The sequence below is a fragment of the Salvelinus fontinalis genome, chromosome 28 (genome assembly GCF_029448725.1).
Source record: "Salvelinus fontinalis isolate EN_2023a chromosome 28, ASM2944872v1, whole genome shotgun sequence".
Classification (NCBI taxonomy): domain Eukaryota; kingdom Metazoa; phylum Chordata; class Actinopteri; order Salmoniformes; family Salmonidae; genus Salvelinus; species Salvelinus fontinalis.
The window spans coordinates 20553298-20568496 of record NC_074692.1 but is presented as its reverse complement, the minus strand read 5'-3'; the positions used below and the strand labels follow the sequence as shown (position 1 = coordinate 20568496).

The 15199-nt window shown below is 40.9% G+C and overlaps 1 protein-coding gene across 1 annotated transcript in view; it reads right to left on the bottom strand.

Annotated features, from left to right (window-relative positions):
• Positions 1-15199, bottom strand: part of mlxip (MLX interacting protein) — a 39709-nt gene that overhangs the window by 15946 nt on the left and 8564 nt on the right. Inside the window, exons 2-7 of the mRNA XM_055886964.1 lie at positions 3642-3748; positions 3245-3330; positions 2690-2779; positions 2388-2429; positions 1591-1831; positions 1342-1431 (exon numbers count right to left, since the gene is read on the bottom strand). Of these exons, the coding sequence (XP_055742939.1) occupies positions 1342-1431; positions 1591-1831; positions 2388-2429; positions 2690-2779; positions 3245-3330; positions 3642-3748 (656 nt within the window). The remainder of the gene's footprint in view (positions 1-1341; positions 1432-1590; positions 1832-2387; positions 2430-2689; positions 2780-3244; positions 3331-3641; positions 3749-15199) is intronic.

The following is a 15199-nucleotide window of genomic DNA, read 5'->3' as shown; positions in this document are numbered from 1 at the left end:
TGGTTGCATCACTACCAGGTTTGGCAATTGCTCGGCCTACAGAGGGTAGTGCGTACGGCCCAGTACATCACTGGGACCAAGCTTCCTGCCATCTAGGACCTCTACACCAGGCGGTGTCAGAGGAAGGCCCTAAGAATTTTCAAAGACTCCAGCCACCCTATTCATACTGTTCTCTCTGCTACCGCACGGCAAGCTGTACCGGAGCGCCAAGTCTAGGTCCATGAGGCTTCTTAACAGCTTCTACCCCCAAGCCATAAGACTCCTGAACATCTAATCAAATGGCAACCCAGACTATTTGCATTGCCCCCTCTCCTCTTTTACACTGCTGCTACTCTCTATTGTTATCATTTATGCATAGTCACTTTAATAACTCTACCCACATGTAGAGATTACCTCAACTAACAAGTGCCCCTGCACATTGAGACGGTACCGGTACCCCCGTGTATAGTCTCGCTATTGTTATTTTACTGCTGTTCTTTAATTAATTGTTACTTTAATTTCTTATTCTTACACATTTTTTATAAAAAAAATAAGCATTTCACTCTAAGGTCTACAGCCGTTTTATTCAGAGTATGTGACTAATACAATTTGATTTGATTTACTCGCATAAAAACAGTGGATGGAAACTTGGATAGTGTTGCTATAAATCCATGAATACAAAAGTGATGAAAGCATAACTGCCGTTCCTTGATCTGACCTATATGCTATGCATCAAAGTAAATTATTTTGAATTTATAAACATATATAATCTCAGCAACTGTTCAAACAATATACCAAACAACATTGTAGCCTAATTAGATATTATTTAATTATAAATCAGATTATTTGACATGGGGGAGATGTGGGAAGCTTAAAGGCTAGCTTGCTTGCTAGCTGCTAGCGGAGTAGCCTACAGCCAACTGGCAGGCACAAAACGAGGTAATGTAAAACAACACTAAACGTTCATTACATGTAGATATTAATCAAATCTGCAGGTGTTTCTCTTAGAAATGAGCTAACACTGGTGATAATGTTCTATTTGATTTCTAGTCAATTTACCACACCATATGAATCATGACCTATCATGACCTTTTGGGTCAGGTGATAGGAGCAGAATTGCAAATTAACCAGTCAAGCTATTCGGGGGTCTAGGTACACATGGATGGGCGAGGGTATCATTTTACCAAAAGGTGCACGTTGCTCCCCCCCCCCCCAAAATATGACTCCACCCAAGCGAACACACAGTAAATGATGGAGTGATCTGTGGATCGGCCTTAACATGGTGCTCTGAGGTCCTGTTGAAGTTTGTGCAAGTGACATTATTTTGGAGTTTGTCGCTGTGGTAGAGTGCATTGTCATTACCTTGCAATGGCTCAAAGGAGTCCATAAAGTCCAGGTTGGGCTGTAGGGGGATGAGTCCAGGCTGGATCATGTCTGCGTTCCCTGCATGAGCTATGGGGAACAGGTGGACACGAATGGGGTGTGAAAAAAAAGTTGTTGAAAAGCAAATAGATTTTTCCAATAGATCTGGTTGAAGGAAGGCTTGGGTGGATCTGAGTGAATAGAAACAGGCTTGGTGTATGGAATGGGATGTTGGTGGCGGGCCCTCACCCATCTCCCTCGGATTGGGCCAGGCCATGGGCTGGTGGGAGGCCAGCGTGGAGAAGAGTGTGTCAGAAAACTCTGACATCAGCACGTCCATGTCAAAGAGTGGGTCCATCTCCATGGGGACAGGAGACTCACGGCTTTTGCGAGCAACTCGGCGCACGGCCATTTCCTCATCCTGACAAAGGGACACACGGAATGTGTCTGGAAAGATCTCCCCAAACAGCAAAAACTGCTCCTCTGGCCCCTTAGGGTGTTCAAAATGCAACAAGCCAGCCAGTCAGTTACACAAAAAACATGCAGTGCACATACTGTACAAACCATATCAAATCATAGAACTAATCTATTTAACAGTTACGAAACATGCAGACTACATACTCAAATTGATTAAAATCAGCCTCTTCAATAAAACACATGCCTCATAACAATCCAAATACAGACCAAGCAGTGCTTGTTTGCACAATTGAAGTAGGGGGGGTGTAACTTGTAACATGTAAAAGTAATAGGAATGTGGATCTGTGTTTGTGTTATTACTTTGATTTTGTTGTTTTTCAAAAATGTATGTTTTCACATTTCTTAAGGACTCTTGGAAGACTAGCCCTTGGTGAGCTAAGAGATCCTAATAGCATAAATCAAATCAACACAGCCTACAGCTTTCCTACCCACATGTAGTAAATGTATTCTTTGTGCATTAATGGCCTATTCTTTATTTTATTATTTGTCATTTTCACAGATGTCAAATGTAGTGATTATTTGGGTGTTACCCTTATCGAGGAATCGAGGAAGCACACAAGAATGCATACCTTGAGAAGGCTTGAGAGATCGTCATCCTTGTGCTTCTGTAACTGTGACAAATTGGAAAATCAATGTTATGTGGCAGATTCATATATTGACATAAAATTATAACATGGAGTAGAGCAAAGTAAATGTAGTACATTCATCAACTAGTTGCCTCACCATTTAGTTAAAGCAACTGACAAGAACCTAATATAGGCCTAATGCTGCTCAGTCTTGAACATTAGCCAACTTTGTTTAATTGGAACATTAATATATACATTTCTTTTTTAAAGGCACAATCTGGCAATAACAAAATCCATTACCCTACCCTTTTCTTGAAATATGTCCTCCACTTGTGATACTCTCGAATTACAATTTCAATTCTTCTTTTCCAATATTTCCCCTCTGTGGCTATTGCCTATGGAAGACAAAGGGAGAAAATAATGTGGGGATTGGTTTAAGTGGTAAACAGTAAGGAGAGGAGAGAGACATGGAGTGGAACAGAGGAGAGAGAAAAAAAATCATATGATAGATTATGAAGAGGGACATGCAAAGGAGCAGGATACACACGGGATAAAAAAGTGGTCATAGAGAAGAGTTTGGTTAATAGGGTGGAGCAGTGGTATAGTATGGTGCTGCATATTATTTTCTGTGATTTTGTTATTGCCGGGGCGGTTAGAGCGTTGGGCCAGTAACCGAAAGGTTACTAGATTGATTCCCTGAGCTGACAATGTAAAAATCTGTCATTCTGCCCCTGAACAAGGCAGTTAACCAACTGTTCCTAGGCAGTCATTGTAAATAATAATTTGTTCTTAACTGACTTGCCTAGTTAAATAAAGGTTAAATAAAAAAAATATCCCCCCAATCCACTGCCCTTTGTTACCTCTGCCGGACGATGGTCTTCTATGTCCATGGTCCCATCCAGAGGAGTGACAAAATGGCAGACAGGGTTGTCTCGCTTCTCCACATCTGTAGAGTAGAACACATGCAAGAGCTACCAGTTGAGCAAAAAGAACACACCCCCTATACTAACATAGTAGTGAATAAGATTTTTTTAAAGAAAACATTAAATAGGATTCATACACTGTAGACTATAGTTCTCAATCATAAGGGGATTCAAGTGCCATTCAGTGGCTCTGCAGACCCAACCCTGGAGCAATCGTTAAATCAAATATTTCTTTCAGCCAAGTTCAACCTGGCGTTTATACTATGTTACAACAGTGAGGTTACTGTTTTTAGTGAGAGACAATAGAATATGAAGCTGTGCGTGGAGCTCTTACATTGCATGTACCAGGCCCTCCAGATAGCGTTGTTGAGCCGAATCTTGTCTCTCCACAGCAGCTTTAGGCCTTTGAAATTCTTCCATTTTGGTGACACTAACTTGCCGCTGAAAAGGCAGAAGATAACACAAGCCTCTTAATGACCTACTCAAGCGGGAGAGGTGCAGATTGGCAAAATGAAGAGGTGATTTTAACAGTTAGGTAACCTCAAACTGATCAGATTCCTGGGGTCGGCAGGTAACCTAGCAGTTAAGAGCGTTGGGCCAGTAACCAAAAGGTGGCTGGTTCGAATCCCTGAGCCAGCAAGGTGGAAAAATGTGTCGTTCTGCCCTTGGCCAAGGCTGTTAACCGCCAACAACAACTGCTCCCCGGGCACTGATGACGTGGATGTCGATTAAGGCAGCCCCCCCTGCATGCAGAGCGGTTGGGTTAAATGTGGAAGACACATTTTGGTTGAAAGCATTCATTCAGTTGTGCAACTGACTAGGTATGCCCCTTCCTTTTCCCCTTTTCCTAGAACAATTGTGGAAGTCACCCCTGATTTCAGACAGTTCAACACTATCCTAAGTGAAGGCTACAGGGATGCCTTAACAGTAGACACGTAACTCTGAAAAGGGTAACATAACCACTATGTATTTGAAAATCCTAAAATACAGTGCATTTTTATATACAAATAAATACTCCCATGCATTTGAAACCAGGTCTGTTTGTTATTTCATAAAATGTATTTAGAAATAAGTATTTTATAGGAAATTATTTGAAAATAATTCCAATAGAAGTTGTTCATGATTTGGTCCACATGATTTGAAAATACTAAAAATACACAGAAAAAAGGTAGGCCTATTTAAAGAACAAATGATCAAATACACATGTATTTCAACCCAGGTCTGAACATAACAGCTGCATCCATAAAGGGACTAAAGCGCTGTTCACACTGGCAGTTTGAAAAAAGAAATGCACATTCGATTGTGATGTTTTTCCTGGAGTCTGAACAGCCAAAATATCCATGGAATTGGATACTTCAAGACACATTTCAAACCACATTCATAGGGGATTTGAAATCAGATACAAAATCAGATTCATGGCCATGTGACTTGTCTGAACAGTTGAATCTGATTTATTTGCCCTCGTGTTTTTTTTTTTACTGTTATTTGGCATATCTTGTTGCTTGCTAGTTACTCTGTTGACAGTTTGGCAAGAACATGTGGTAGCTAACTATTTTATTTTATTTATTTTACCGTTATTTTACCAGGTAAGTTGACTGAGATCACGTTCTCTTTTGCAGCAACGACCTGGGGAATAGTTACAGGGGAGAGGAGCAATTGTTAATTGTTTACAATGAACTTAGTGAATGTGTGCTACCACCAAAAATAACTTATTTTGAAAGTTGGATCGTCTTATCTTTTGAAGCTTTAAAAGTGTTTTTACACTACGATTTCGAACATTCAAAGCAACATTCGGCCGATATGATCTGTTGTCTTTGACTGTAATGAAGGGAATCTGCGGCATAGAATGACATGATACTTAAACTTAATAAAGCATAGCATATGCCAAGAGGGACTACCTAACCGAATCGAGGGATCAAATAGATCCCTTTCGGTGTTTGCAAACATTACCGCACGAGGGGATGCGTGCAAGTTGGTGGCAGAACAAGGGTGAGCTCTTATAGAATGCCAGCAAAAAAAGCCCCTATTTACATGTTGCATATGGGTGCATTTCACACTACTTCTGGATTACAATTGGATTTTAATACTCGTATGAATTTCCTGCTTAATATAATGTTTGTGTCATCATTACAAATCAACTGCATTATACTTTCTTTTTTTAAACACTTAAACTTCAACCAGTAAAATGGTTCTTTGGCTAGCTTTTGCAACAGCCTATATCAATGAGCGTTAGCATTCTAGCTAACAACTGCTGCATCCAAAAAAGTTATTTTTGCAAAGACCAAACATAATCTAAGCGACTGTTCAAGTGAGAATTTAAAAAAATATTCTAAGTGTATGAAAACCCCAACAAGTTTTTTTTGTTTACAAGTAATAGAAACTTAAAATCTAGGCTGTGTTGAATAGGCGCAGATGGTGATGGCTTTCTTACTCCCACCAAGAGTCACTGCAAAAGGGTCTATACCGTCCTACTTCAAGCAACCACAACGTTATTATGGCCGTGCCCACAAAACCTTTAGCAGATGATAGCACACAGCCTAGTAATATAATCTGTTTACTGTAAGTAAATGGGCAGTTCATAGGGCTGAGGCGAACCAAGGAAGACAAACTATCAACAGGACAAGAAAAACAAGAAACAGGACATTCAATTTGAAGGACATGTTGTTAATGGCCAGTGTTTAGCTAGCCTAACCTATATCAAATGACCCAATGGATTCACACCCCTTGTCATTTTCCACATTTTGTTGTGTTACCTCCCAAATTTAAAATAGATTAAATAGAGATTTGTCATCACTGGCCTACACACAATACCCCATAATGTTAAAGTGGAATTATGTTTTTACAAATTAATAAAAAATAAAAAGCTGAAATGTCTTGAGTCAATTAAGTATTCAACCCCTTTGTTATTGCAAGTCTAAATAAGTTCAGGAGTAAAAATGTGCATAGTAAGTTGCATGGACTCACTCTGTGTGGAATAATAGTGTTTAACATGATTTTTGAATGACTACCTCATGTCTGTAACCTACACATACAGAATTGTAAGGTCCCTTAGTCAAGCAGTGAATTTCAAACACAGATCCAACCACATAGACCAGGGAGGTTTTCCAATACCTCGCAAAGGGCAACTATTGGTAGATTTGATAAAAAAGCAGACATTGAATATCCCTTTGAGCATGGTGAAGTTATTAATTACACTTTGGATGTTGTGTCAACACACCCAGTCACTACAAAGATCCAGGCGTCCTTCCTAAGTCTCCGAATAGGAAGGAAACCGCTCAAGGACTTCACCATGAGGCCAATGGTGACTTTATTACAGTTAGAGTGAAAGGAGAAAACCGAGGATGGATCAACAAACATTATAGTTACTCCATAATACTAACCTAACTGACAGAGTGAAAATAATGAAGCCTGTACAGAATACAAGTATTCCAAAACATGTATCCTGTTTGCACTAGGGCACTAAAGTAATACTGCAAAACATTTGGCAAAGTAATTCACTTATTGTCCTGAATACAAAGTGTTGTATTGGATATGCCCCCAGCATAACATTATTGAGTACCACTCTCTATATTTTCAAGCATAGTGGTGAATGCATCATGTTATGGGTATGCTTGTAATCGTTAAGGACTGGAGAGTTTATCCAGGTAGACAAAAACCTGGAATGGAGCTAAACAGGCAAAATCCTAAAAGAAAACCTGGTTTAGCCTGCTTTCCACCAGACACTGGGAGATTAATTCACCTTTCAGCGGGACAACCTAAAACACAATGCCTAATCTACACTGGAGTTCCTTAGTGGCTGCATTACAGTTTTGACTTAAATCTACTTGAAAATATATGGCAAGACCTGAAAATGGTTGTCTACCAATGATCAACAACCAATTTGACAGCGCTTGAAGAGTTTTGAAAAGAATAATAGGGAAATGAAGCACAATCCAGGTGTGGAAAGCTTTTAGAGACTAACCCAGAAATACTCTCAGGTGTAATCGTTGCCAAATGGTGCTTCCACAAAATATTGACTCAGGGGTATGAATATTTAAGTAAATGAGATATATTTGTGTATTTCATTTTCAATAAATTTGACAACATTTTTAAAAACATGGATTTTTTCACTTTGTCATTGTGGGTTGTTGTGTGTAGACGGGTGAGAAAAAAAGTAAATATTTAAACCATTTTGAATTCAGGCTGTATCACAACAAAATGTGTAATAAGTCAAGGGGTATGAATACTTTATGAAGGTGCTGTATATATTTTGCATAGAAATAAAAACTAAATTTCTTCTGCCCCCTGACTAGTGAACTGAAACTATCAGTGGGTTGAGGACATGTCTTTCCACTGAAGCCAAGATGATGGAGTGGGTGATTCTCACGTAATTGTCATTTTAAAATGGAGCTCTTTGGAATTTTTGAAAATAAATTGACTACCACATTTTCATTTGGAGCAAAAATAGTAAGTTCTAACATCATTATAAATGTTGATTTCAAAGAGTTTAGTCAATGTTTATGTATTTTATAGCATTTTTCACAACTGATTGAAATTTCACATTACCACAACACTAAATATCGAGAAAAGAAGAAAAACTGATGATTTTTCCATGTTTAAAAAAATATATTGGTATACCACAAGTTAGATATACAGTTGAAGTCGGAAGTTCACATACACCTTAGCCAATTACATTTAAACTCCGTTTTTCACAATTCCTGACATTTAATCCTAGTAAAAAGTCCCTGTCTTAGGTCAGTTAGGATCACCACTTTATTTTAAGAATGTGAAGTGTCAGAATAATAGTAGAGAGAATGGTTTATTTCAGCTTTTATTTCTTTCATCACATTTAGCCAGCAGCATACCACCCTGTATACCACTGCTGGCTTGCTTCTGAAGCTAAGCAGGGTTGGTCCTGGTCAGTCCCTGGATGGGAGACCAGATGCTGCTGGAAGTGGTGTTGGAGGGCCAGGAGGAGGCACTCTTTCCTCTGGTCTAAAAAAAAAATATCCCAATGCCCCAGGGCAGTGATTGGGGACACTGCCCTGTGTAGGGTGCCGTCTTTCGGATGGGATGTTAAACGGGTGTCCTGACTCTCTGAGGTCATTAAAGATCCCATGGCACTTATCATAAGAGTAGGGGTGTTAACCCCGGTGTCCTGGCTAAATTCCCAATCTGGCCCTCAAACCATCATGGTCACCTAATAATCCCCAGTTTACAATTGGCTCATTCATCCCCTGTAACTATTCCCCAGGTCGTTGCTGCAAATGAGAACGTGTTCTCAGTCAACTTACCTGGTAAAATAACGGTAAAATAAAAAATAAATAAATTCCCAGTGGGTCAGAAGTTTACAAACACTCAATTGGTATTTGCAGTATTGTTTAACTTGTGTCAAACGTTTTGGGTAGCCTTCCACAAGCTTCCCACAATAAGTTGGGTGAATTTTGGCCCATTCCTCCTGACAGAGCTGGTGTAACCGAGTCAGGTTTCTAGGCCTTGCTCGCACACGCTTATTAGTTCTGCTCACACATTTTCTATAGAATTGAGGTCAGGGCTTTGTGATGGCCACTCCAATACCTTGACTTTGTTTTCCTTAAGCCATTTTCCCACAACTTTTGAAGTATGCTTGGGGTCCTTGTCCATTTGGAAGACCCATTTGCGACCAAGCTTTAACTTCCTGACTGATGTCTAGAGATGTTGCTTCAATATATCCACATAATTTTCCGTCCTCATGATGCCATCTTTTTTGTGAAGTGCACCAGTCCCTCCTGCAGCAAAGCACCCCCACAACATGATGCTGCCACCCCCGTGCTTCATGGTTGGGATGGTGTTCTTTGACTTGCAAGCCTCCCCCTTTTTCCTCCAAACATAACGATGGTCATTATGGCCAAACAGTTCTATTTTTATTTCATCAGACCAGAAGACATTTCTCCAAAAAGTAAAATCTTTGTCCCATTGTGCAGTTGCAAACTGTAGTCTGGCTTTTTTTTAATGTTGGTTTTGGAGCAGTGGCTTCTTCCTTGCTGAGCGGCCTTTCAGGTTACGTCGATATAGGACTCATTTTACTGTGGATATAGATGCTTTTGTACCTGTTCCCTCCAGCATCTTCACAGGGTCCTTTGCTGTCGTTCTGGTATTGATTTGCACTTTCCGCACCAAAGTACGTTCATCTCTAGGAGACAGAACGCATCTCCTTCCTGAGCGGTATGACGGCTGCGTGGTACCATGGTGTTTATACTTGCTTACTATTGTTTGTACAGATGAACATGGTACCTTCAGGCGTTTGGAAATTGCTCCCAAGGATGAACCAGACTTGTGGGGGTCTACAATTAGTTTTTTCTGGGGTCTTGGCTGATTTCTTTTGATTTTCCCATGATGTCGAGCAAAGAGGCACTGAGTTTGAAGGTAGGCCTTGAAATACATCCACAGGTACACCTCCAATTGACTCAAATGAAGTCAATAAGCCTATCAGAAGCTTCTAAAGCCGTGACAATTTTCTGGAATTTTCCAAGCTGTTTAAAAGGCGCAGTCAACTTAGTGTATGTAAACTTCAGACCTACTGGAATTGTGATAATGAATTATAAGTGAAATAATCTGTCTGTAAATAATTGTTAGAAAATTATTTGTGTCATGCACAAAGTAGATGTCCTAACCGACTTGCCAAAACTATAGTTTATTAACAAGAAATTTGTAGAGTGGTTGAAAAATGAGTTTTAATGACCCGACCTAAGTGTATGTAAACTTCCAACTTCAACTGTAGTAATGAACAAATGACTTATTCGTAAACAAATGTTATTTTGAAGATCTCATTAGCGAAAAACAAAGATCTGAGTCATGACATTTGTGATAATATAACGTAAATTATCTTAACACATTTTGCTGAATAACTACCACAATGTATGTAACTCCTAGTGTTTGCCTGTACTATGGCAAACTAGATAAACAATTAAATAATGAATTGTCATAAGGTGAATGCACCAATTTGTAAGTCGCTCTGGATAAGAGCGTCTGCTAAATGACCTAAATGTAAATGTAAATGTAATTGACAATTAATTAAAGTGTTTCAGTAATGATAAGCAGGTTGCGGAAAAGAGAATGAATATTTCGGTAATGAGCATTACTTTTTTGACCAAGAAGTTTTAAAAACATAACGAGTATGCAATTAGCTTTTACCTATGAACCGTAAAAGGGTCAATAAAGAATTGTTCTGAAATATGAGGAATGGGGTATGAGCTTCAAGTACAATTAATCAAGGATAACAATAAATGATCCAAGATGAGACTTAAACATCAAGATACAATAAATTAAAATACATTCACAATGTTGGACAATGGTTGTGAATAGGGCTGTTGCGGTGACCCATATTACCGCCACACCGGCGGTCACGAGTCATGAAGGCAGTCAAGTCACTGTAATTAGGCTTTTCCGAGCTCTGATGCTGCTGATGGTCATTAATAGTCTACCAAACTTGCTAACGGCCTGGTACTCAGCACTCTATTGTCCCTCTAATCATTCTGACATAGATGCAAATGTAATAGAAAATCTAATCAAAGACTTCATGAGAGCCCATGAGCTCATGTTGCGAAACATTTCTTGTAGCCTGTGAGAAAGACCCGATCACGTGATGGAGAGCCATGTGAGTGAGAGGTGCTCCGGAGCGCGCAGCACCCAGGGAGAAGGGCACAACGGCCACTGGACGCAAAAGGCATGGATTTCTTTTAGGGTGTATTACAGCCACACAAAGGGGATGCCGCCGTGAAATTTGATGCATTATCAAGTGCAATGGAAATAAGTCCCAGACTTTATTGTGTGTTATCCTCGATGATTTTATTAATGTGCATGTATGGCTTTTAAGTTTTATGTGTGCTTGTTTTTTTTAAATGGTCAAATTAATAAACTAAACTGTCAAATTGTGAATAAGAGACTGATAGATTATGTACAGCCTGCGCAAAAAACAAAGCAGGGCTCATACCTTTCATCGTTAGAGTCACATCATGCAGGCGTACAATGTATTAAAAATCAAAACCTATAGCCCAATGTTTGTAGAACAACTAAAATTACATTAATCAAGACTGTATCACATCTGGCCATGATTGTGCATCCCATAGGGCGGCGCACAATTGGCCCAGCGTCGTCCGGGTTTGGCCAGGGTAGGCCGTCATTGTAACTAAGAATGTGTTCTTTACGGACTTGTCTAGTTAAAAAGGTTTAAAAAAATGAATAACTCTAAATTAACCATATAGGAGTACCTATTTCTTTGTTGCTAAACACAATAGCAGCATGTGCACACTCCCTCAAATAATAAATGTGTCTTTGAAATAATGGTTATACCATGTAATTCAAAAATATTTTTTTATTCAAATCACCGCCATCGTACAATGCTGGTTTCATGAGAATCACCCGGGTACATACAGTGCACTCGGAAAGGCTGTTATCACTGCCAAAGGTGCTTCAACAAAGTACTGAGTAAAGGGCCTGAATTCTTATATAAATGTGATATTTCCGGATTTTTTTTATTATACATTTGCAAAAATGTATAAAAACAGTTTTTGCTTCTTTCATTATGGGGTATTGTGTGTAGATTGATGAGGGGGAAAAAAACATTTAATCCATTTTAGGATAAGGATGTAACGTAACAAAAAGTGGAAAAAGTCAAGGGGTCTGAATACTTTCCGAATGCACTGTAGCTGCCTAAGCCTGTTGCCTGTGTTCACAAACATGGCCACTGCATGAGGGATCCCTGGGGACACCAGGCTGTAAAACCTCTCCATCTAAGACAGGCTATATGAGGACACTGTCTATCGGGAGCAGCCACTCACTGCCCTACCAATCCCCCCCACCCGCAATTGAAAGGCAACACGCTGCTACTGAGAAACGGTGCGGGTGGGTGATTTATATGCGCTGTGTCATACCATTTGAATGAGTGCCGAGGCTAAGAGAGGACTTGAATATGGTAGACTGGCCCAGTTTAAGGAACCACAACAATTCTTTCAACCTTTTGCACTCATAGTAGTTCCACACTGACTGGGTGTGTCTTTAATTGCAGTATGTTGAAAAAGCGGAGTGAGTTTGATTTTATCGTGGATTCTTCAGGCTATTGTGTTGTAAAAGAGGGTGTAGCTAGATCATCTACAATGTAGTGCACTTTTGTTGCTTTAAGAGATAGCCAAAGTGCTAAAGGACTCCAGGTTATGGAGCATGTAGTAAAGAGTAAGAGGTAGATATAGCAGACCTTATCTGACATGTCTGAGGAATTAACTTAGGTTAGGAGAATGGAGGTGTACAAAATGCTGCTGATTTGATTGCCCAAGATTATATTGTGTACCTGCACCATGGCCCTACCACCTACATTTAGTTCAGGTTCTCACCATCGGTTATCATTCACTACATGTTGTCCACAGTCAAAGGAAATGATCGTGGACTACAGGCACACCCCCCTTTACATTGTCGGCGCTGTAGTGGAGGGGGGTCGAGATCTTTAAGTTCCCCGGTGTCCATATCACTAAGGATCGATCATGGTCCAAACACAACAACACATTTGTGAAAAGGGCACAACAACGCTTCTTCCCCCTCAGGAGGTTGAAAAAGATTTGGCATGGGCCCTCACAGCTGCACCATTGAGACCATCTTGACTGGCTGCATCAACGCTTGGTATGGCAACTGCTTGGCATCCGACCGCAAGGCGCTACAGAGGGTGGTGTGTACAGTCCAGTACATCACTGGGGCTGAGCCCCCTGCTATTCATGACCTCTATACCAGGTGGTGTCAGAGGAAGGCCAAAAAAAACAACTGTCAAAGACTCCAGCCATCCAGTCATAGACTGTTCTCTCTGCTACAGCACAGCACCAATGCACCAAGTCTGGGACCAACAGGACCCTAAACAGCTTCTACCCCCAAGCCATAAACGGCTAAATAGTTAGTTTGGGTATCTATTTGGTCAACTATTTATCCTGTTGCCTAGTAATGTTATTCCTAGTCATGTGTATATACACTACATTAACAAAAGTATGTGGACACCTGCTCTTCAAACATCTCATTACAAAATCATGGGCATTAATATGGAGTTGGTCCCCCCTTTTCTGCTATAATAGCCTCCACTCTTCTGGGAAGGCTTTTCACTAGATGTTGGAACATTGCTGCAGGGACTTGATTCCATTCAGCCACAAGCGCATTAGTGAGGTTGGGCACGGATGTTCCAATTCATCCCAACGGTCTTCGATGGGGTTGAGGTCAGGGCTCTGTGCAGGCCAGTCAAGTTCTTCCACACCGATCTTGACATTTATGTATTGACCTCGCTTTGTGCACAGGGGCATAGTCATGCTGAAACAGGAAAGGGCCTTCCCCAAACTGTTGCCACAAAGCTCAAAGCACAGAATCGTCTAGAATGTCATTTTATGCTGTTGCGTTAAGATTTCCATTCACTGGAATTAAGGGGCCTAGCCCAAATCCTGAAAAACAGCCCCAGACTATTATTCCACCTCCCCCAAACTTTACAGTTGGCACTATGCAGTCGGGCAGGTAATGTTCTCTTGGCATCTGCCAAACCCAAATTCATACTTCAGACTGCCAGATGGTGAAGCGTGATTCATCACTCCAGAGAACGCATTTCCACTGCGCCAGAGTCCAATGGCGGCGAGCTTTACACCACTCCAGCCGAAGCTTGGCATCGCGCATGGTGATCTTAGGCTTGTGTGTGGCTGCTCGGCCGTGGAAACCCATTTCATTAAGGTCTCGACGAACACTTATTGTGCTGACGGTGTTTCCAGAGTCAGTTTGGAACTTTGTAGTGAATGTTGCAACCGAGGACAGACGGTTTTTATGCGATGCGCGCTTCAGCACTCGGCAGTCCCGTTCTGTGAGCTTGTGTGGCCTACTATTTCTTGGCTGAGCCGTTGTTGCTCCTAGACATTTCCACTTCACAATAAAAGCACTTACAGTTGACTGTAAGACAGTCGTGAAGAGGGCACGACAAAGCCTATTCCCCCACAGGAAACTAAAAAGATTTGGCATGGGTCCTGAGATCCTCAAAAGGTTCTACAGCTGCAACATCGAGAGCATCCTGACTGGTTGCATCACTGCCTGGTACGGCAATTGCTCGGACTCCGACCGCAAGGCACTACAGAGGGTAGTGCGTACAGCCCAATACATCACTGGGGCTAAGCTGCCTGCCGTCCAGGACCTCTACACCAGGCGGTGTCAGAGGAAGGCCCTAAAAATTGTCAAAGACCCTAGCCACCGCAGTCATAGACTGTTCTCTCAACATCCGCATGGCAAGCGGTACCGGAGTGCCAAGTCTAGGACAAAAAGGCTTCTGGACAGTTTTTACCCCCAAGCAATAAGACTCCTGAACAGGTAATCGAATGGCTACCCGGACTATTTGCATTGTGTTCCCCCCCAACCCCTATTTTTACGCTGCTGCTACTGTCTGTTTATCATATATGCATAGTCACTTTAACTATACATTCATGTACATACTACCTCATTTGGGCCGACCAACCAGTGCTCCCGCACATTGGCTAACCGGGCTATCTGCATTGTGTCCCGCCACCCAACAACCGCCAACCCCTCTTTTACGCTACTGCTACTCTCTGTTCATCATATATGCATAGTCATTTTAACCATATCTACATACTACCTCAATCAGCCCGACTAATCGGTGCCTGTATTTAGCCTCGCTACTGTATATAGCCTCGTTACTGTTATTTTTCACTGTCTTTTTACTGTTGTTTTATTTCTTTACTTACCTATTGTTCACCTAATACCTTTTTTGCACTATTGGTTTGAGCCTGTAAGTAAGCATTTCACTGTAAGGTCTACTACACCTGTTGTATTCGGCGCACGTGACAAATAAACTTTGATTTGGTACCCTGTGTATATAGCCAAACTATCCTTAAATCATTGCGTATTTATTAT